This window comes from Oncorhynchus nerka, linkage group LG15 (genome assembly GCF_034236695.1).
Source record: "Oncorhynchus nerka isolate Pitt River linkage group LG15, Oner_Uvic_2.0, whole genome shotgun sequence".
NCBI lineage: Eukaryota > Metazoa > Chordata > Actinopteri > Salmoniformes > Salmonidae > Oncorhynchus > Oncorhynchus nerka.
In genome coordinates this window covers 6,745,198-6,769,256 of record NC_088410.1, presented here as the reverse complement: position 1 = coordinate 6,769,256, position 24,059 = coordinate 6,745,198, and the positions used below count along the sequence as shown (strand labels likewise).

The following is a 24,059-nucleotide window of genomic DNA, read 5'->3' as shown; positions in this document are numbered from 1 at the left end:
GCCTTCATAGACACCAGGCCTTCATAGACACAAGGCCTTTATAGACACAAGGCCTTCATAGACACAAGGCCTTTATAGACACAAGGCCTTCATAGACACCAGGCCTTCATAGACATCAGGCCTTCATAGACACCAGGCCTTCATAGACACCAGGCCTTCATAGACACCAGGCCTTCATAGACACAAGGCCTTCATAGACACCAGGCCTTTATAGACACCAGGCATTCATAGACACCAGGCCTTCATAGACACCAGGCCTTTATAGACACCAGACCTTCATAGACACCAGGCCTTCATAGACACAAGGCCTTCATAGACACCAGGCCTTTATAGACACAAGGCCTTTATAGACACCAGGCCTTCATAGACACAAGGCCTTCATAGACACCAGGCCTTTATAGACACCAGGCCTTCATAGACACCAGGCCTTCATAGACACCAGGCCTTCATAGACACCAGGCCTTCATAGACACCAGGCCTTTATAGACACCAGGCCTTCATAGACACTAGGCCTTCATAGACACCAGGCCTTCATAGACACCAGGCCTTCATAGACACCAGGCCTTCATAGACACAAGGCCTTCATAGACACCAGGCCTTCATAGACACCAGGCCTTCATAGACACCAGGCCTTCATAGACACCAGGCCTTCATAGACACAAGGCCTTCATAGACACCAGGCCTTCATAGACACCAGGCCTTCATAGACACAAGGCCTTCATAGACACCAGGCCTTCATAGACACCAGGCCTTCATAGACACCAGGCCTTCATAGACACCAGGCCTTCATAGACACCAGGCCTTTATAGACACCAGGCCTTCATAGACACCAGGCCTTCATAGACACCAGGCCTTCATAGACACCAGGCCTTCATAGACACCAGGCCTTCATAGACACAAGGCCTTCATAGACACCAGGCCTTCATAGACACCAGGCCTTCATAGACACCAGGCCTTCATAGACACCAGGCCTTCATAGACACCAGGCCTTCATAGACACCAGGCATTCATAGACACCAGGCCTTCATAGACACCAGGCCTTCATAGACACCAGGCCTTCATAGACACCAGGCCTTCATAGACACCAGGCCTTTATAGACACCAGGCCTTCATAGACACCATGCCTTCATAGACACAAGGCCTTCATAGACACCAGGCCTTCATAGACACCAGGCCTTCATAGACACCAGGCCTTCATAGACACCAGGCCTTCATAGACACCAGGCCTTTATAGACACCAGGCCTTCCTAGACACCAGGCCTTCATAGACACCAGGCCTTCATAGACACCAGGCCTTCATAGACACCAGGCCTTCATAGACACCAGGCCTTCATAGACACCAGGCCTTCATAGCCTTTGACTCTGTGAACCATCGTGCCTCTGATTCTATCCTGAACAATTGACCATAACACCGGGACATGATGACGTCAGCTACGGTGCTCAGGAACAGTGGTGCTGAACCATCGTGCCTCTGATTCTATCCTGACCAATTGACCATAACACCGGGACATGATGACGTCAGCTACTCAGGAACAGTGGTGCTGAACCATCGTGCCTCTGATTCTATCCTGACTAATTGACCATAACACCGGGACATGATGACATCAGCTACTCAGGAACAGTGGTGCTGAATCGGAACCCTTCGAGGTGGAAACACTGGAGTTAAAACAGGGACAACATCCTGTTTTCAATCTTCATCGCTGTCATTCCTCCAACTCAAAGGTGAAAATCTGCCTCGGGGGAGTCTGAAATCCTGTACGGAACAGACGGCTGACTCTTCAACCTGAACAGATTCAAAGGCCGAGAGCATAAAACCACCAACACTTCCATTGTGGAGCTTCAGTGATTCAGATGATAACGCCTTCACTTCCCACTGGGAAGAGGACCGTCAGATGATAACGCTGTCACTGCCCACTGGGAAGAGGACCGTCAGATGATAACGCCATCACTGCCCCTGGGAAGAGGACCGTCAGATGATAACGCCGTCACTGCCCACTGGGAAGAGGACCGTCAGACGATAACGCCATCACTGCCCCCTGGGAAGAGGACCGTCAGATGATACCGCCGTCACTGCCCACTGGGAAGAGGACCGTCAGATGATAACGCCGTCACTGCCCACTGGGAAGAGGACCGTCAGATGATAACGCCGTCACTGCCCACTGGGAAGAGGACCGTCAGATGATAACGCCGTCACTGCCCACTGGGAAGAGGACCGTCAGATGATAACTCCATCACTGCCCACTGGGAAGAGGACCGTCAGACGATACCGCCGTCACTGCCCACTGGGAAGAGGACCGTCAGATGATAACGCCGTCCCTGCCCACTGGGAAGAGGACCGTCAGATGATAACGCCGTCCCTGCCCACTGGGAAGAGGACCGTCAGATGATAACGCCGTCCCTGCCCACTGGGAAGAGGACCGTCAGATGATAACGCTGTCACTGCCCACTGGGAGAGGACCGTCAGATGATAACGCTGTCACTGCCCACTGGGAAGAGGACCGTCAGATGATAACGCCGTCACTGCCCCCTGGGAGAGGACCGTCAGATGATAACGCCGTCACTGCCCCCTGGGAAGAGGACCGTCAGATGATAACGCCGTCACTGCCCCCTGGGAAGAGGACCGTCAGATGATAACGATAAGGAAGAGGACCGTCAGATGATAACGCCGTTACTGCATCCTGGATGCTTCCGCCAAGCCAAACATGTTCCTGGGTCTGGTCCTACACATAAAAATGACCTAAATCCTTAAGTTTTTAGTCATTTAGCTGACGCTCTTATCCAGAGATATTTACAGTAGTGAGGGAATACAATTTTATATGTCTTTCATACTGGTCCCCGTGTGGGAATTGAACCGACAACCCTGGCATTTGCAAGGAAAACCTAAAGACTATCCCCTAAACACCACATAAACATCTCCAGTTGGGAGGACAACCTAAAGACTATCCCCTAAACATCTCCAGCTGGGAGGACAACCTAAAGACTATCCCCTAAACACCACATAAACATCTCCAGCTGGGAGGACAACCTAAAGACTATCCCCTAAACACCACATAAACATCTCCAGCTGGGAGGACAACCTAAAGACTATCCCCTAAACACCACATAAACATCTCCAGCTGGGAGGACAACCTAAGGACTATCCCCTAAACACCACATAAACATCTCCAGCTGGGAGGACAACCTAAAGACTATCCCCTAAACATCTCCAGCTGGGAGGACAACCTAAGGACTATCCCCTAAACATCTCCAGCTGGGAGGACAACCTAAAGACTATCCCCTAAACACCACATAAACATCTCCAGCTGGGAGGACAACCTAAGGACTATCCCCTAAACACCACATAAACATCTCCAGTTGGGAGGACAACCTAAAGACTATCCCCTAAACATCTCCAGCTGGGAGGACAACCTAAGGACTATCCCCTAAACACCACATAAACATCTCCAGTTGGGAGGACAACCTAAAGACTATCCCCTAAACATCTCCAGCTGGGAGGACAACCTAAAGACTATCCCCTAAACACCACATAAACATCTCCAGCTGGGAGGACAACCTAAAGACTATCCCCTAAACACCACATAAACATCTCCAGCTGGGAGGACAACCTAAAGACTATCCCCTAAACACCACATAAACATCTCCAGCTGGGAGGACAACCTAAAGACTATCCCCTAAACATCTCCAGCTGGGAGGACAACCTAAAGACTAGGGGATAGATGTTAGGGGTCAGGGGTCAGGGTGTGTGTCGTACCCTGCTTTGAGGCTGACCAGTGCATCCTGCACTCCTCCTTGGTGATATTTCACCAGGTACTCGTGCATGTCGGGGTAATTCTTCCTGATGTTCCTCTCTGTCGAACCGTTAGGAACCGTCCCAAAACGGAATGGAGGGGAGTACGCATATGGGTTCTGGAACTAGAGAGGAGAGAGAGAGGGGGGGGGGGGGGAAGGGGGGGAGAGGTGTAGAGAGGTATAGAGAGAGGGGGAGAGATAGAAAGAGAGGTGTAGAGAGAGAGGGGGAGAGATGGGGGGCAGAGAGAGAGAAAGAGAGGTGTAGAGGGAGGTATAGAGAGAGGGGGAGAGAGAGAGGGGGGAGAGAGAAAGAGAGGTGTAGAGAGAGGTATAGAGAGAGGGGGAGAGATAGGAGGCGAGAGAGAGATAGAAAGAGAGGTGTAGAGAGAGAGGTGGAGAGAGAGGGGGGCAGAGAGAAAGAGAGGTGTAGAGAGAGAGGGGGAGAGAGAGGGGGGGCAGAGAGAAAGAGAGGTGTAGAGAGAGGTAGAGAGAGAGGGGGGGAGAGAGAGGGGGGGGTGAGAGATAAAATATTAATATTACCCTAATGAAATATGATTTGCTCCAGCCAATAACAATGAGACCAATAAAAAGACAACACATCACTAATAGCAACTCATCATCAATGATGTAAAAAGGAACATGAGGTCAACTACATCTGTCTGACAGCATCATGTCAACTCATCATCAATGATGTAAAAAGGAACATGAGGTCAACTACATCTGTCTGACAGCATCATGTCAACTCATCATCAATGATGTAAAAAGGAACATGAGGTCAACTACATCTGTCTGACAGCATCATGTCAACTCAGATCAATGATGTAAAAAGACAAGGTCACTCATCTGTCTGACAGCATCATGTCAACTCATCATCAATGATGTAAAAAGGAACATGAGGTCAACTACATCTGTCTGACAGCATCATGTCAACTCATCATCAATGATGTAAAAAGACAGACAGACACACACACACACACACACACACACACACACACACACACACACACACACACACACACACACACACACACACACACACACACACACACACACACACACACACACACACACACACACAGACAGACACAAACACAGACACAGACACAGACAGACACAGACAGACACAGACACACACAGACACAGTCCTGTACCTTGTTGTCAGACAGTCCCGTAACCTGGTCAACAAACTCCTCCTGGATCATGAAGGCAGCCAGGTTGGCTGTGTAAGAGGCCAGGAAGATGACGGCGAAGAAGGCCCACACCGACACTATGAACTTACTGGTGGTGCCTTTAGGGTTCTGAACCGGGACAGAGTTGTTGAACACCAGACCCCACAGCAGCCACACCGCCTTCCCAACGGTGAACGACGGACCGTGGGGGTCTGGAGGGAGGGAGAGAGGGAGGGAGAGAGGGAGGGAGAGAGGGTGGGAGGGAGAGAGGGAGGGGAGGGGAGGGAGAGAGGGAGAGAGGGAGGGAGGGAGGGAGGGAGGGAGGGAGGGGGAGGGAGGGAGGGAGGGAGGGGAGGGGAGGGGAGGGAGGGAGGGAGGGAGGGAGGGAGGGAGGGAGGGAGGGGAGGGAGGGGAGGAGGGAGGGAGGGAGGGAGGGAGGGAGGGAGGGAGGGAGGGAGGGAGAGGAAATCAGGAGGTAGGGAGGAGGGAGGGAGGGAGGGAGGGAGGGAGGGAGGGAGAAATCAGGAGGGAGGGAGGGAGGGAGGGAGGGAGAAATCAGGAGGGAGGGAGGGAGGGAGGGAGGGAGGGAGGGAGAAATCAGGGAGGGAGGGAGGGAGGGAGGGAGGGAGGGAGGGTGGAAGGGAGGGAGGGAGGAGAGGGAGGGAGGGAGGGAGGGGGGGACAGAGAGGAAGAGAGAGGGTGATAAACCAGGAAAGGGAAGGTAACAGATCTGTGGTAGCAGTGTAGACAGACTGATATATCATTACTACCTGGTACTCCTGTATATGACCTCATTACTACCTGGTACTCCCTGTATATAGTCTCATTACTACCTGGTACTCCTGTATTGAACCTCATTACTACCTGGTACTCCCTGTATATAACCTCATTACTACCTGATATTCCTGTATATAACCTCATTGCTACCTGGTACTCCTGTATTGAACCTCATTACTACCTGGTACTCCCTGTATATAACCTCATTACTACCTGGTAATCCCTGTATATAACCTCATTACTACCTGGTACTCCCTGTATATAACCTCATTACTACCTGGTATTCCTGTATAAGGCCTCATTACTACCTGGTACTCCTGTATATAACCTCATTACTACCTGGTACTCCTGTATATAACTTCATTACTACCTGGTACTCCCTGTATATAACCCCATTACTACCTGGTATTCCTGTATAAGGCCTCATTACTACCTGGTACTCCTGTATATAACCTCATTGCTACCTGGTACTACTGTATATAACCTCATTACTACCTGGTACTACTGTATATAACCTCATTACTACCTGTTACTCCTGTATATAACCTCATTACTACCTGGTACTCCTGGTATATAACCTCATTACTACCTGGTACTCCCTGTATATAACATCATTACTACCTGGTACTACTGTATATAACCTCATTACTACCTGGTACTACTGTATATAACCTCATTACTACCTGGTACTCCTATATATAACCTCATTACTACCTGGTACTCCTGTATATAACCTCATTACTACCTGGTACTACTGTATATAACCTCATTACTACCTGGTACTCCTGTATATAACCTCATTACTACCTGGTACTCCTGTATATAACCTCATTACTACCTGGTACTCCTGTATATAACCTCATTACTACCTGGTACTACTGTATATAACCTCATTACTACCTGGTACTACTGTATATAACCTCATTACTACCTGGTACTCCTATATATAACCTCATTACTACCTGGTACTCCTGTATATAACCTCATTACTACCTGGTACTCCTGTATATAACCTCATTACTACCTGGTACTACTGTATAAGGCCTCATTACTACCTGGTACTCCTGTATATAACCTCATTACTACCTGGTACTCCTGTATATAACCTCATTACTACCTGGTACTACTGTATATAACCTCATTACTACCTGGTACTCCTGTATATAACCTCATTACTACCTGGTACTCCCTGTATATAACCTCATTACTACCTGGTACTACTGTATATAACCTCATTACTACCTGGTACTACTGTATATAACCTCATAACCTCATATATAACCTCATGACTACCTGGTACTACTGTATATAACCTCATTACTACCTGGTACTCCTGTATATAACCTCCTCACTCCTGTATATAACCTCATTACTACCTGGTACTCCTGTATATAACCTCATTACTACCTGGTACTACTGTATATAACCTCATTACTACCTGGTACTCCTGTATATAACCTCATTACTACCTGGTACTCCTGTATATAACCTCATTACTACCTGGTACTCCTGTATATAACCTCATTACTACCTGGTACTACTGTATATAACCTCATGACTACCTGGTACTACTGTATATAACCTCATTACTACCTGGTACTCCTGTATATAACCTCATTACTACCTGGTACTCCTGTATATAACCTCATTACTACCTGGTACTCCTGTATATAACCTCATTACTACCTGGTACTCCTGTATATAACCTCATTACTACCTGGTACTCCTGTATATAACCTCATTACTACCTGGTACTACTGTATATAACCTCATTACTACCTGGTACTCCTGTATATAACCTCATTACTACCTGGTACCTGTATATAACCTCATTACTACCTGGTACTACTGTATATAACCTCATTACTACCTGGTACTACTGTATATAACCTCATTACTACCTGGTACTACTGTATATAACCTCATTACTACCTGGTACTACTGTATATAACCTCATTACTACCTGGTACTCCTGTATATAACCTCATTACTACCTGGTACTCCTGTATATAACCTCATTACTACCTGGTACTCCTGTATATAACCTCATTACTACCTGGTACTCCTGTATATAACCTCATTACTACCTGGTACTCCTGTATATAACCTCATTACTACCTGGTACTCCTGTATATAACCTCATTACTACCTGGTACTCCTGTATATAACCTCATTACTACCTATAACCTCATTACTACCTGGTACTACTGTATATAACCTCATTACTACCTGGTACTCCTGTATATAACCTCATTACTACCTGGTACTCCTGTATATAACCTCATTACTACCTGGTACTCCCTGTATATAACCTCATTACTACCTGGTACTCCTGTATATAACCTCATTACTACCTGGTACTCCTGTATATAACCTCATTACTACCTGGTACTACTGTATATAACCTCATTACTACCTGGTACTACTGTATATAACCTCATTACTACCTGGTACTACTGTATATAACCTCATTACTACCTGGTACTCCTGTATATAACCTCATTACTACCTGGTACTCCTGTATATAACCTCATTACTACCTGGTACTCCTGTATATAACCTCATTACTACCTGGTACTCCTGTATATAACCTCATTACTACCTGGTACTCCTGTATATAACCTCATTACTACCTGGTACTCCTGTATATAACCTCATTACTACCTGGTACTCCTGTATATAACCTCATTACTACCTGGTACTCCTGTATATAACCTCATTACTACCTGGTACTCCTGTATATAACCTCATTACTACCTGGTACTCCTGTATATAACCTCATTAACCTGGTACTCTGTATATAACCTCATTACTACCTGTACTCCTGTATATAACCTCATTACCTGTATATAACCTCATTACTACCTGGTACTACTGTATATAACCTCATTACTACCTGGTACTCCTGTATATAACCTATTACTACCTGGTACTCCTGTATATAACCTCATTACTACCTGGTACTACTGTATATAACCTCATTACTACCTGGTACTCCTGTATATAACCTCATTACTACCTGGTACTCCTGTATATAACCTCATTACTACCTGGTACTACTGTATATAACCTCATTACTACCTGGTACTACTGTATATAACCTCATTACTACCTGGTACTCCTGTATATAACCTCATTACTACCTGGTACTCCTGTATATAACCTCATTACTACCTGGTACTCCTGTATATAACCTCATTACTACCTCATATAACCTCTACCTGGTACTCCTGTATATAACCTCATTACTACCTGGTACTCCTGTATATAACCTCATTACTACCTGGTACTCCTGTATATAACCTCATTACTACCTGGTACTCCTGTATATAACCTCATTACTACCTGGTACTCCTGTATATAACCTCATTACCTATAACCTGGTACTCCTGTATATAACCTCATTACTACCTGGTACTCCCTGTATATAACCTCATTACTACCTGGTACTACCTGTATATAACCTCATTACTACCTGGTACTACCTGTACTCCTGTATATAACCTCATTACTACCTGGTACTCCTGTATATAACCTCATTACTACCTGGTACTCCTGTATATAACCTCATTACTACCTGGTACTACTGTATATAACCTCATTACTACCTGGTACTACCTGTACTACTGTATATAACCTCATTACTACCTGGTACTCCTGTATATAACCTCATTACTACCTGGTACTCCTGTATATAACCTCATTACTACCTGGTACTCCTGTATATAACCTCATTACTACCTGGTACTACTGTATATAACCTCATTACTACCTGGTACTCCTGTATATAACCTCATTACTACCTGGTACTCCTGTATATAACCTCATTACTACCTGGTACTCCTGTATATAACCTCATTACTACCTGGTACTCCTGTATATAACCTCATTACTACCTGGTACTCCTGTATATAACCTCATTACTACCTGGTACTCCCTGTATATAACCTCATTACTACCTGGTACTCCTGTATATAACCTCATTACTACCTGGTACTCCTGTATATAACCTCATTACTACCTGGTATATAACCTCATTACTACCTGGTACTCCTGTATATAACCTCATTACTACCTGGTACTCCTGTATATAACCTCATTACTACCCTGGTACTCCTGTATATAACCTCATTACTACCTGGTACTCCTGTATATAACCTCATTACTACCTGGTACTCCTGTATATAACCTCATTACTACCTGGTACTCCTGTATATAACCTCATTACTACCTGGTACTCCCTGTATATAACCTCATTACTACCTGGTACTCCCTGTATATAACCTCATTACTACCTGGTACTCCTGTATATAACCTCATTACTACCTGGTACTCCTGGTATATAACCTCATTACTACCTGGTACTCCTGTATATAACCTCATTACTACCTGGTACTCCCTGTATATAACCTCATTACTACCTGGTACTCCTGTATATAACCTCATTACTACCTGGTACTCCTGTATATAACCTCATTACTACCTGGTACTCCTGTATATAACCTCATTACTACCTGGTACTCCCTGTATATAACCTCATTACTACCTGGTACTCCTGTATATAACCTCATTACTACCACTACTGTATATAACCTCTGGTACTCCTGTATATAACCTCATTACTACCTGGTACTCCTATATAATATAACCTCATTACTACCTGGTACTCCTGTATAATAACCTCATATAACCTCATTACTACCTGGTATAACCTCATTACTACCTCCTGTATATAACCTCATTACTACCTGGTACTCCTGTATATAACCTCATTACTACCTGGTACTCCTGTATATAACCTCATTAACTACCTGGTACTCCTGTATATAACCTCATTACTACCTGGTACTCCCTGTATATAACCTCATTACTACCTGTACTCCTGTATATAACCTCATTACTACCTGGTACTCCTGTATATAACCTCATTACTACCTGGTACTCCTGTATATAACCTCATTACTACCTGGTACTCCTGTATATAACCTCATTACTACCTGGTACTCCTGTATATAACCTCATTACTACCTGGTACTACTGTATATAACCTCATTACTACCTGGTACTCCTGTATATAACCTCATTACTACCTGGTACTCCTGTATATAACCTCATTACTACCTGGTACTCCTGTATATAACCTCATTAACCTCATTACCTGGTACTCCTGTATATAACCTCATTACTACCTGGTACTCCCTGTATATAACCTCATTACTACCTGGTACTCCTGTATATAACCTCATTACTACCTGGTACTCCTGTATATAACCTCATTACTACCTGGTACTACTGTATATAACCTCATTACTACCTGGTACTCCTGTATATAACCTCATTACTACCTGGTACTCCTGTATATAACCTCATTACTACCTGGTACATTACCTGGTACTCCTGTATATACCTCATTACTACCTGGTACTCCTGTATATAACCTCATTACTACCTGGTACTCCTGTATATAACCTCATTACTACCTGGTACTCCTGTATATAACCTCATTACTACCTGGTACTCCCTGTATATAACCTCATTACTACCTGGTACTCCTGTATATAACCTCATTACTACCTGGTACTCCTGTATATAACCTCATTACTACCTGGTACTCCTGTATATAACCTCATTACTACCTGGTACTCCTGTATATAACCTCATTACTACCTGGTACTCCTGTATATAACCTCATTACTACCTGGTACTCCTGTATATAACCTCATTACTACCTGGTACTCCTGTATATAACCTCATTACTACCTGGTATATAACCTCATTACTACCTGGTACTCCTGTATATAACCTCATTACTACCTGGTACTCCTGTATATAACCTCATTACTACCTGGTACTCCCTGTATATAACCTCATTACTACCTGGTACTACTGTATATAACCTCATTACTACCTGGTACTCCTGTATATAACCTCATTACTACCTGGTACTCCTGTATATAACCTCATTACTACCTGGTACTCCTGTATATAACCTCATTACTACCTGGTACTACTGTATATAACCTCATTACTACCTGGTACTCCTGTATATAACCTCATTACTACCTGGTACTCCTGTATATAACCTCATTACCTGGTACCTGGTACTACCTGGTACCTGTATATAACCTCATTACTACCTGGTACTACTGTATATAACCTCATTACTGTATACCTGGTACCTGGTACTCCTGTATATAACCTCATTACTACCTGGTACTCCTGTATATAACCTCATTATTACTAACCTCCTACCTGGTACTCCTGTATATAACCTCATTACTACCTGGTACTCCTGTATATAACCTCATTACTACCTGGTACTACTGTATATAACCTCATTACTACCTGGTACTCCTGTATATAACCTCATTACTACCTGGTACTACTGTATATAACCTCATTACTACCTGGTACTCCCTGTATATAACCTCATTACTACCTGGTACTCCTGTATATAACCTCATTACTACCTGGTACCTGGTATAACCTCATTACTACCTGTACTCCCTGTATATAACCTCATTACTACCTGGTACCTGGTAACCTCATTACTGTATATAACCTCATTACTACCTGGTACTCCTGTATATAACCTCATTACTACCTGGTACTCCTGTATATAACCTCATTACTACCTGGTACTCCTGTATATAACCTCATTACTACCTGGTACATTACTACCTGTATATATAACCTCATTACTACCTGGTACTCCCTGTATATAACCTCATTACTACCTGGTACTCCTGTATATAACCTCATTACTACCTGGTACTCCTGTATATAACCTCATTACTACCTGGTACTACTGTATATAACCTCATTACTACCTGGTACTCCTGTATATAACCTCATTACTACCTGGTACCTGTATATAACCTCATTACTACCTGGTACTCTCCTGTATATAACCTCATTACTACCTGGTACTACTGTATATAACCTCATTACTACCTGGTACTCCTGTATATAACCTCATTACTACCTGGTACTCCTGTATATAACCTCATTTACCTGGTACCTGGTACTCCTGTATATAACCTCATTACTACCTGGTACTCCCTGTATATAACCTCATTACTACCTGGTACTCCCTGTATATAACCTCATTACTACCTGGTACTCCCTGTATATAACCTCATTACTACCTGGTACTCCTGTATATAACCTCATTACTACCTGGTACTACCTGTATATAACCTCATTACTACCTGGTACTCCTGTATATAACCTCATTACTACCTGGTACTACTGTATATAACCTCATTACTACCTGGTACTCCTGTATATAACCTCATTACTACCTGGTACTCCCTGTATATAACCTCATTACTACCTGGTACTCCCTGTATATAACCTCATTACTACCTGGTACTCCCTGTATATAACCTCATTACTACCTGGTACTACTGTATATAACCTCATTACTACCTGGTACTCCCTGTATATAACCTCATTACTACCTGGTACTCCTGTATATAACCTCATTACTACCTGGTACTCCTGTATATAACCTCATTACTACCTGGTACTCCTGTATATAACCTCATTACTACCTGGTACTCCTGTATATAACCTCATTACTACCTGGTACTACTGTATATAACCTCATTACTACCTGGTACTCCCTGTATATAACCTCATTACTACCTGTTACTCCTGTATATAACCTCATTACTACCTGGTACTACTGTATATAACCTCATTACTACCTGGTACTCCTGTATATAACCTCATTACTACCTGGTACTCCTGTATATAACCTCATTACTACCTGGTTCGTATTTTCTAATTTTATTTAGCAAATGTTCTTAGTTTTAAGCTCTGCATTGTTGGGAAAGGGCTTGTGGTTTATTACATCACAATAACATCTACAACTGCTGTATTCAGTGATGATTCAAATTAGATTAGACTTGATTTATAGTAGTATGTTGATATAAACAGTGGGGTTCTGGGACAGAGTATGTGTGTGTGTGTGTGTGTGTGTGTGTGCGTGCGTGTGTGTGTGTGTGTACCTTTGCCCTGGGCCAAGTTGCGGTTGAATCCCAGTGGACTGACAAACTCAAACAGGAAGACAGAGACGGCCGTGACCAGGAGTAACATCACAAACATCATCACCCAGACAGACGCACTGAAGGGTTCTGAGAGAGAGGGGAGGAGAGAGAGGGGAGGAGAGAGAGGGGAGGAGAGAGGAAGGGAGAGAGAGGGGAGGAGAGAGGGGAGGAGAGAGGGGAGGAAGGGAGAGAGAGGGGAGTAGAGAGGGGAGGAAGGGAGAGAGAGGGGAGGAAGGGAGAGAGAGGGGAGGAGAGAGGGGAGGAAGGGAGAGAGAGGGGAGGAGAGAGGGGAGGAAGGGAGAGAGGGGAGAGAGAGGGGGGAGAGAGAGGGGAGGAGAGAGAGAGGGGAGGAAGGGAGGAAGGGAGAGAGAGGGGAGGAAAGGGAGAGGAGAAGGGAGGAAGGGAGAGAGGGGAGGAAGGGAGAGAGGAAGGGAGAGAGGAGGGGAGAGAGGGGAGGAAGGGAGAGAGGAAGGGACAGAGAGGGGAGGAATGGAGAGAGAGGGGAGGAGAGAGGGGAGGAAGGGAGAGAGAGGGGAGGAAGGGAGAGAGGAAGGGAGAGAGAGGGAGGAAGGGAGAGAGAGGGAGGAAGGGAGAGAGAGGGAGGAGAGAGGGGAGGAAGGGAGAGAGAGGGGAGGAAGAGGGGGAGGGGAGGAGGAGAGAGAGGGGAGGAAGGGAGAGAGGAAGGAGAGAGAGGGTGAGAGAGAGAGGGGAGGAGAGGGGGAGGAAGGGAGAGAGGAAGGGAGAGAGAGGGGGAGAGAGAGGGAAGGAAGGGAGAGAGAGCCACAGAGAGAGAGAGAGAGAGAGAGAGAGAGAGAAGGGAGAGAGAGAGAGAGGGAGAGAGGGGAGGAAGGGAGAGAGAGGGAAGGAAGGGAGAGAGACAGAGAGCGAGAGAGAGAGGGAAGGGGGAGAGAGAGAGGGGGCGAGAGGGAAGGAAGGGAGAGTTTCATAACCACTTTATTTGACAGTACTTTATTTGGTATAAAGCATCATTGCCATCAGCAGCACCAGCCCTTTAAAACCAGCGCTTCTGACGTCACACATGTAGATACATACTTATCATTAATCTCTATAACACCATACTAAGCAGACAGAGAGAGATGGAGGAGGAGGAGGGGAGGACAAAGACAGACAGAAAGATATCTAGAGAGACTGGGAGAAAGAGAATGAGAACAGGGAGAGAAAGAGAGTGAGAGAGAGAGAGATAGAGAGAGAGAGAGAGAGAGAGAGAGAGAATAGAGAGAGAGAGAGAGAGAGACTGGAGAGAGAGAATGAGAACAGGGAGAGAAAGAGAGTGAGAGAGAGAGATAGAGAGAGAGAGAGAATGGAGAGAGAGAGAGAGACTGGAGAGAGATTGGAGAGAGAGAGAGACTGGAGAGAGAATGGAGAGAGAGAGAGAGAGAGAGAGAATGGAGAGAGATTGGAGAGAGAATGGAGAGAAAATGGAGAGAGACTGGAGAGAGAGAGAGAGAATGGAGAGAGAATGGAGAGAAAATGGAGAGAGACTGGAGAGAGAGAGAGAGAATGGAGAGAGATTGGAGAGAGAGAGACTGGAGAGAGAATGGAGAGAGAGAGAGAGAGAGTGGAGAGAGATTGGAGAGAGAATGGAGAGAAAATGGAGAGAGACTGGAGAGAGAGAGAGAGAATGGAGAGAGAATGGAGAGAGAATGGAGAGAAAATGAAGACTGGAGAGAGAGAGAGAGAATGGAGAGAGACTGGAGAGAGAATGGAGAGAGAGAGAGAGAATGGAGAGAGATTGAGAGAGAGAGAGAGAATGGAGAGAGACTGGAGAGAGAATGGAGAGAGAGAGAGAGAGAATGGAGAGAGACTGGAGAGAGAATGGAGAGAGAGAGAGAGAGAGAGAGAGAGAGAGAGAGAGAGAGAGAGAGAGAGAATGGAGAGAGAATGGAGAGAGATTGGAGAGAGAGAGAGAGAATGGAGAGAGACTGGAGAGAGAATGGAGAGAGAGAGAGAGAGAATGGAGAGAGACTGGAGAGAGAATGGAGAGAGAGAGAGAGAGAGAATGGAGAGAGACTGGAGAGAGAATGGAGAGAGAGAGAGAGAGAGAGAGAGAGAGAGAGAGAGAATGGAGAGAGAATGGAGAGAGAGAGAGCGAGAGAGAGAGAGAGAATGGAGAGGGAATGGAGAGAGAGAGAGAGAGAGAGAGAGAATGGAGAGAGAATGGAGAGAGAGAGAGAGAGAGAGAGAGAGAGAGAGAGAATGGAGAGGGAATGGAGAGAGAGAGAGAGAGAGAGAGAATGGCAATGTTAACACGTTTCCCATGCCAATAAAGCCCCTTGAATTGAATTGAGAGAGAATGGAGAGAGAGAGAGAGAATGGAGAGAGCGAGAGAGAGAGAGAGAGGAGAGAAAATAAAAACCAAACTATACGCTTGCTTTATCGACTTCCAAAAAGCATTTATTTCTATTTGGCATACAGGACTGTTCTACAAAGTTATTGACAGTGGTGTTGGGGGTAAACCATATGACATAACTAAATCAATGTATACTGGCAATGCGTGCTGCATTCTATAACCAGGGGCGGGGCCTTCGCCAGGGGTGGGGCCTTCGTCAGGGGCGGGGCCTTCGTCAGGGGCGGGGCCTTCGTCAGGGGCGGGGCCTTCATCAGGGGCGGGGCCTTCGTCAGGGTTGTAATCTGAGCCCTGCACTCTTCAATATTTACATCAATGAATTGGCCACTATTCTAGAAACATCCTCAGCCCCTGCTGTTAGTCTCCACAATCCTCAGCCCCTGGTGTTAGTCTCCACAATCCTCAGCCCCTGGTGTTAGTCTCCACAATCCTCAGCCCCTGCTGTTAGTCTCCACAATCCTCAGCCCCTGCTGTTAGTCTCCACAATTCAGAAGTTAAATGTCTACTCTTCACAGATGACCTATGCCTGCTGTCACCCACAGCACATGGCCTACAGCAGAGCCTGGACCTGCTAGAGCAGTACTGCCAGACCTGGGCCCTGGCAGTAAACCCCCACAGCACATGGCCTACAGCAGAGCCTGGACCTGTTAGAGCAGTACTGCCAGACCTGGGCCCTGGCAGTAAACCCCCACAGCACATGGCCTACAGCAGAGCCTGGACCTGCTAGAGCAGTACTGCCAGACCTGGGCCCTGGCAGTAAACCCCCACAGCACATGGCCTACAGCAGAGCCTGGACCTGCTAGAGCAATACTGCCAGACCTGGGCCCTGGCAGTCCCCCACAGCACATGGCCTACAGCAGAGCCTGGACCTGCTAGAGCAGTACTGCCAGACCTGGGCCCTGGCAGTAAACCCCACAGCACATGGCCTACAGCAGAGCCTGGACCTGCTAGAGCAGTACTGCCAGACCTGGGCCCTGGCAGTAACCCCCACAGCACATGGCCTACAGCAGAGCCTGGACCTGCTAGAGCAGTACTGCCAGACCTGGGCCCTGGCAGTAAACCCCACAGCACATGGCCTACAGCAGAGCCTGGACCTGCTAGAGCAGTACTGCCAGACCTGGGCCCTGGCAGTAAACCCCACAGCACATGGCCTACAGCAGAGCCTGGACCTTAGAGCAGTACTGCCAGACCTGGGCCCTGGGAGTAAACCCCCACAGCACATGGCCTACAGCAGAGCCTGGACCTGCTAGAGCAGTACTGCCAGACCTGGGCCCTGGCAGTAAACCCCACAGCACATGGCCTACAGCAGAGCCTGGACCTTTAGAGCAGTACTGCCAGACCTGGGCCCTGGCAGTAAACCCCCACAGCACATGGCCTACAGCAGAGCCTGGACCTGCTAGAGCAGTACTGCCAGACCTGGGCCCTGGCAGTAAACCCCCACAGCACATGGCCTACAGCAGAGCCTGGACCTGTTAGAGCAGTACTGCCAGACCTGGACCCTGGCAGTAAACCCCCACAGCACATGGCCTACAGCAGAGCCTGGACCTTAGAGCAGTACTGCCAGACCTGGGCCCTGGCAGTAAACCCCCACACACATGGCCTACAGCAGAGCCTGGACCTTAGAGCAGTACTGCCAGACCTGGGCCCTGGCAGTAAACCCCACAGCACATGGCCTACAGCAGAGCCTCGACCTTAGAGCAGTACTGCCAGACCTGGGCCCTGGCAGTAAACCCCCACAGCACATGGCCTACAGCAGAGCCTGGACCTGCTAGAGCAGTACTGCCAGACCTGGGCCCTGGCAGTAAACCCCCACAGCACATGGCCTACAGCAGAGCCTTTAGAGCAGTACTGCCAGACCTGGGCCCTGGGAGTAAACCCCCACAGCACATGGCCTACAGCAGAGCCTGGACCTGCTAGAGCAGTACTGCCAGACCTGGGCCCTGGCAGTAAACCCCCACAGCACATGGCCTACAGCAGAGCCTGGACCTGCTAGAGCAGTACTGCCAGACCTGGGCCCTGGCAGTAAACCCCCACAGCACATGGCCTACAGCAGAGCCTGGACCTGCTAGAGCAGTACTGCCAGACCTGGGCCCTGGCAGTAAACCCCCACAGCACATGGCCTACAGCAGAGCCTCGACCTGCTAGAGCAGTACTGCCAGACCTGGGCCCTGGCAGTAAACCCCCACAGCACATGGCCTACAGCAGAGCCTGGACCTGCTAGAGCAGTACTGCCAGACCTGGGCCCTGGCAGTAAACCCCCACAGCACATGGCCTACAGCAGAGTCTGGACCTGCTAGAGCAGTACTGCCAGACCTGGGCCCTGGCAGTAAACCCCAAAAATATTAAAATAATGATTTTCCAGAGAAGATCCAGAGGGAATTAGACCAAAGTTCTCAATTGGTACAAAATATATAGAGTACTGCACACACTACAATTACTTAGGTTTAAATATATAGAGTACTGTACACACTACAAGTACTGAGTTTTAAATATATAGAGTACTGTACACACTACAATTACTGAGGTTTAAATATATAGAGTACTGCACACACTACAATTACTGAGGTTTAAATATATAGAGTACTGCACACACTACAATTACTGAGGTTTAAATATATAGAGTACTGTACACACTACAATTACTGAGGTTTAAATATATAGAGTACTGCACACACTACAATTACTGAGGTTTAAATATATAGAGTACTGCACACACTACAATTACTGAGGTTTAAATATATAGAGTACTGTACACACTACAATTACTGAGGTTTAAATATATAGAGTACTGCACACACTACAATTACTGAGGTTTAAATATATAGAGTACTGTACACACTACAATTACTGAGGTTTAAATATATAGAGTACTGCACACACTACAATTACTGAGGTTTAAATATATAGAGTACTGCACACACTACAAGTACTGAGGTTTAAATATATAGAGTACTGTACACACTACAAGTACTGAGGTTTAAATATATAGAGTACTGTACACACTACAATTACTGAGGTTTAAATATATATAGTACTGCACACACTACAATTACTGGGGTTTAAAAATAAGCTCAACTGGACACCTTAATGAGGCAGTGAATGAGCTGAGAGAGAAAGCACGCAGGGCATTCTACGCCATTAAAACACTAATTCAAGTTGAAATACCTATTACAATGTGGCTGAAACTAATTGATTGTGTCATATGAACCAATTGCACTTTATGGCAGGGAGGTGTGGGGTCCACTTGCAAAACAAGATTTCATCAAATGAGACAAACACCCCATTGAAACCCTGCATGCAGAGTTCTGTAAGATTCTCCTACATGTCCAGAGGAAAACTACAAACATTGCATGCAGGGCAGAATTAGGCCAATATCCACTAATAATAAAAACTCAAAAAAGAGCAATTCAGTTTTGGAAACATCTAAAATACAGTGACCCCCTCTCATATATCATTACCAAGCCCTGCGATGCCAAGAGCTGAGCAAAGAAAAGAGTCTCCTCATCCAGCTGGTCCTGAGTTCACAAACCTGTTCTACTAACACACTGAAGCCTCAGTCCCCTCATCCAGCTGGTCCTGGGGCTGAGTTCACTAACCTGTTCTACTAACACACTGAAGCCTCAGTCCCCCATCCAGCTGGTCCTGGGGCTGAGTTCACTAACCTGTTCTACTAACACACTGAAGCCTCAGTCCCCTCATCCAGCTGGTCCTGGGGCTGAGTTCACTAACCTGTTCTACGAACACACTGAATCCTCAGTCCCCTCATCCAGCTGGTCCTGGGGCTGAGTTCACTAACCTGTTCTACTAACACACTGAAGCCTCAGTCCCCCCATCCAGCTGGTCCTGGGGCTGAGTTCACTAACCTGTTCTACTAACACACTGAAGCCTCAGTCCCCTCATCCAGCTGGTCCTGGGGCTGAGTTCACTAACCTGTTCTACGAACACACTGAAGCCCCAGTCCCCTCATCTAGCTGGTCCTGGGGCTGAGTTCACTAACCTGTTCTACTAACACACTGAAGCCTCAGTCCCCCCATCCAGCTGGTCCTGGGGCTGAGTTCACTAACCTGTTCTACTAAAACACTGAAGCCTCAGTCCCCCCATCCAGCTGGTCCTGGGGCTGAGTTCACTAACCTGTTCTACTAAAACACTGAAGCCTCAGTCCCCTCATCCAGCTGGTCCTGGTCCTGAGTTCACTAACCTGTTCTACTAACACACTGAAGTCTCAGTCCCCCCATCCAGCTGGTCCTGGGGCTGAGTTCACTAACCTGTTCTACTAACACACTGAAGCCTCAGTCCCCTCATCCAGCTGGTCCTGGGGCTGAGTTCACAAACCTGTTCTACTAACACACTGAATCCTCAGTCCCCCCATCCAGCTGGTCCTGGGGCTGAGTTCACTAACCTGTTCTATTAACACACTGAAGCCTCAGTCCCCCCATCCAGCTGGTCCTGAGGCTGAGTTCACTAACCTGTTCTACTAACACACTGAATCCTCAGTCCCCCCATCCAGCTGGTCCTGGGGCTGAGTTCACTAACCTGTTCTACTAACACACTGAATCCTCAGTCCCCCCATCCAGCTGGTCCTGGGGCTGAGTTCACTAACCTGTTCTATTAACACACTGAATCCTCAGGACCAGAACATCCAATCAATCAGAATAAACCTAATTACAACACAGTCAAAACAACACTACATTTCTTATTGGGAAACACAAACACAAAGCAAAATGCAGTGCTATCCCTAAATCAGCAGTACACCGTGGCTAACTATTTGACCATGGTTACTGATGAAAACCTTAGAAAAACCTTAACAAAGTACAGGCTCAGTGAGCACAGCCTTGCCATTGAGAAGGGTAGACACGGAAAACCTGGCTCCCTGTAGAGGAAAGGCTGTGCAACCACTGCACCACAGCAGAACCTGCAATGGAGTTGCATTTCCTGACAAAATGTCAAAAATATAAAACAATTAGAGAGTGTCATTTCCCCAAATTTGAAACCCTTATTCAAGGTTTCAAAGACCTCTCTGATGAGGATAGGCTACCCATCCTGTTGGGGGAGGACGCAGAGAGCTGTGGGTTGGCACCGCACTACATTGAAGACCTCTCTGATGAGGATAGGCTACCCGTCCTGTTGGGGGAGGACGCAGAGAGCTGTGGGTTGGCAGACCACTACATTGAAGACCTCTCTGATGAGGATAGGCTACCCGTCCTGTTGGGGGAGGACGCAGAGAGCTGTGGGTTGGCAGACCACTACATTGAAGACCTCTCTGATGAGGATAGGCTACCCGTCCTGTTGGGGGAGGACGCAGAGAGCTGTGGGTTGGCAGACCACTACATTGAAGACCTCTCTGATGAGGATAGGCTACCCGTCCTGTTGGGGGAGGACGCAGAGAGCTGTGGGTTGGCAGACCACTACATTGAAGACCTCTCTGATGAGGATAGGCTACCCGTCCTGTTGGGGGAGGACGCAGAGAGCTGTGGGTTGGCAGCGCACTACATTGAAGACCTCTCTGATGAGGATAGGCTACCGGTCCTGTTGGGGAAGGACGCAGAGAGCTGTGGGTTGGCAGCGCACTACATTGAAGACCTCTCTGATGAGGATAGGCTACCCGTCCTGTTGGGGGAGGACGCAGAGAGCTGTGGGTTGGCAGCGCACTACATTGAAGACCTATCTGATGAGGATAGGCTACCCGTCCTGTTGGGGGAGGACGCAGAGAGCTGTGGGTTGGCAGACCACTACATTGAAGACCTCTCTGATGAGGATAGGCTACCCGTCCTGTTGGGGGAGGACGCAGAGAGCTGTGGGTTGGCAGCACACTACATTGAAGACCTCTCTGATGAGGACCTCTCTGATGAGGATAGGCTACCCGTCCTGTTGGGGGAGGACGCAGAGAGCTGTGGGTTGGCAGAGCACTACATTGAAGACCTCTCTGATGAGGATAGGCTACCCGTCCTGTTGGGGGAGGACACAGAGAGCTGTGGGTTGGCAGTACCTGCACATGTCCTCATGTCCTCTACTGTATGCTTAATGTTATCGTTGAATGTATGGTTATTTTGACACTTGGTTATTGTTGTTATTGTTGTTATTGTTGTTACTGTTGTTATTGTTGTTAATGTTGTTATTGTTGTTACTGTTGTTATTGTTGTTATTGTTGTTATTGTTGTTATTGTTGTTACTGTTATTGTTGTTACTGTTGTTATTGTTGTTACTGTTGTTATTGTTGTTATTGTTGTTATTGTTGTTACTGTTGTTATTGTTGTTATTGTTGTTACTGTTGTTATTGTTGTTATTGTTGTTATTGTTGTTATTGTTGTTATTGTTGTTACTGTTGTTATTGTTGTTATTGTTGTTACTGTTGTTATTGTTGTTATTGTTGTTATTGTTGTTACTGTTGTTATTGTTGTTACTGTTGTTATTGTTGTTATTGTTGTTATTGTTGTTACTGTTGTTATTGTTGTTATTGTTGTTATTGTTGTTATTGTTGTTACTGTTGTTATTGTTGTTATTGTTGTTATTGTTGTTACTGTTGTTATTGTTGTTATTGTTGTTATTGTTGTTACTGTTGTTACTGTTGTTACTGTTGTTATTGTTGTTACTGTTGTTACTGTTGTTACTGTTGTTATTGTTGTTATTGTTGTTACTGTTGTTACTGTTGTTACTGTTGTTATTGTTGTTACTGTTGTTACTGTTGTTACTGTTGTTATTGTTGTTACTGTTGTTGGGGTTGTTAATGTTGTTATTGTTGTTATTGTTGTTGTTATTGTTGTTACTGTTGTTATTGTTGTTATTGTTGTTAATGTTGTTATTGTTGTTACTGTTGTTATTGTTGTTAGTGTTGTTATTGTTGTTATTGTTGTTACTGTTGTTATTGTTGTTATTGTTGTTACTGTTGTTATTGTTGTTACTGTTGTTACTGTTGTTGTTGATGTTCTTGTTGTTATTGTTGTTACTGTTGTTACTGTTGTTATTGTTGTTACTGTTGTTATTGTTGTTATTGTTGTTATTGTTGTTACTGTTGTTACTGTTAATGTTGTTACTGTTGTTACTGTTGTTCCTGTTGTTATTGTTGTTACTGTTGTTACTGTTGTTATTGTTGTTATTGTTGTTACTGTTGTTAATGTTGTTATTGTTGTTACTGTTGTTATTGTTGTTAATGTTGTTACTGTTGTTCCTGTTGTTATTGTTGTTACTGTTGTTACTGTTGTTATTGTTGTTATTGTTGTTACTGTTGTTATTGTTGTTATTGTTGTTACTGTTGTTATTGTTGTTATTGTTGTTATTGTTGTTATTGTTGTTACTGTTGTTACTGTTGTTATTGTTGTTACTGTTGTTATTGTTGTTATTGTTGTTATTGTTGTTACTGTTGTTACTGTTATTGTTGTTACTGTTGTTACTGTTGTTGTTGATGTTCTTGTTGTTATTGTTGTTACTGTTGTTATTGTTGTTATTGTTGTTACTGTTGTTGTTGATGTTCTTGTTGTTATTGTTGTTACTGTTGTTATTGTTGTTATTGTTGTTACTGTTGTTATTGTTGTTACTGTTGTTATTGTTGTTACTGTTGTTATTGTTGTTATTGTTGTTATTGTTGTTATTGTTGTTACTGTTATTGTTGTTACTGTTGTTATTGTTGTTATTGTTGTTATTGTTGTTACTGTTGTTATTGTTGTTATTGTTGTTATTGTTGTTATTGTTGTTATTGTTGTTATTGTTGTTACTGTTATTGTTGTTACTGTTGTTATTGTTGTTACTGTTGTTATTGTTGTTATTGTTGTTATTGTTGTTACTGTTGTTATTGTTGTTATTGTTGTTACTGTTGTTATTGTTGTTATTGTTGTTATTGTTGTTATTGTTGTTACTGTTGTTATTGTTGTTACTGTTGTTATTGTTGTTATTGTTGTTACTGTTGTT

At 45.3% G+C, this 24,059-nt stretch overlaps 1 protein-coding gene across 1 annotated transcript in view; it reads right to left on the bottom strand.

Annotated features, from left to right (window-relative positions):
• LOC115122263 (glutamate receptor ionotropic, NMDA 2A-like) overlaps window positions 1-24,059 on the bottom strand; it is a 192,983-nt gene that overhangs the window by 33,977 nt on the left and 134,947 nt on the right. The window contains 3 exon segments of the mRNA XM_065002173.1: window positions 3,752-3,912; window positions 4,941-5,170; window positions 13,751-13,876. Coding sequence (XP_064858245.1) covers window positions 3,752-3,912; window positions 4,941-5,170; window positions 13,751-13,876 — 517 coding nt within the window.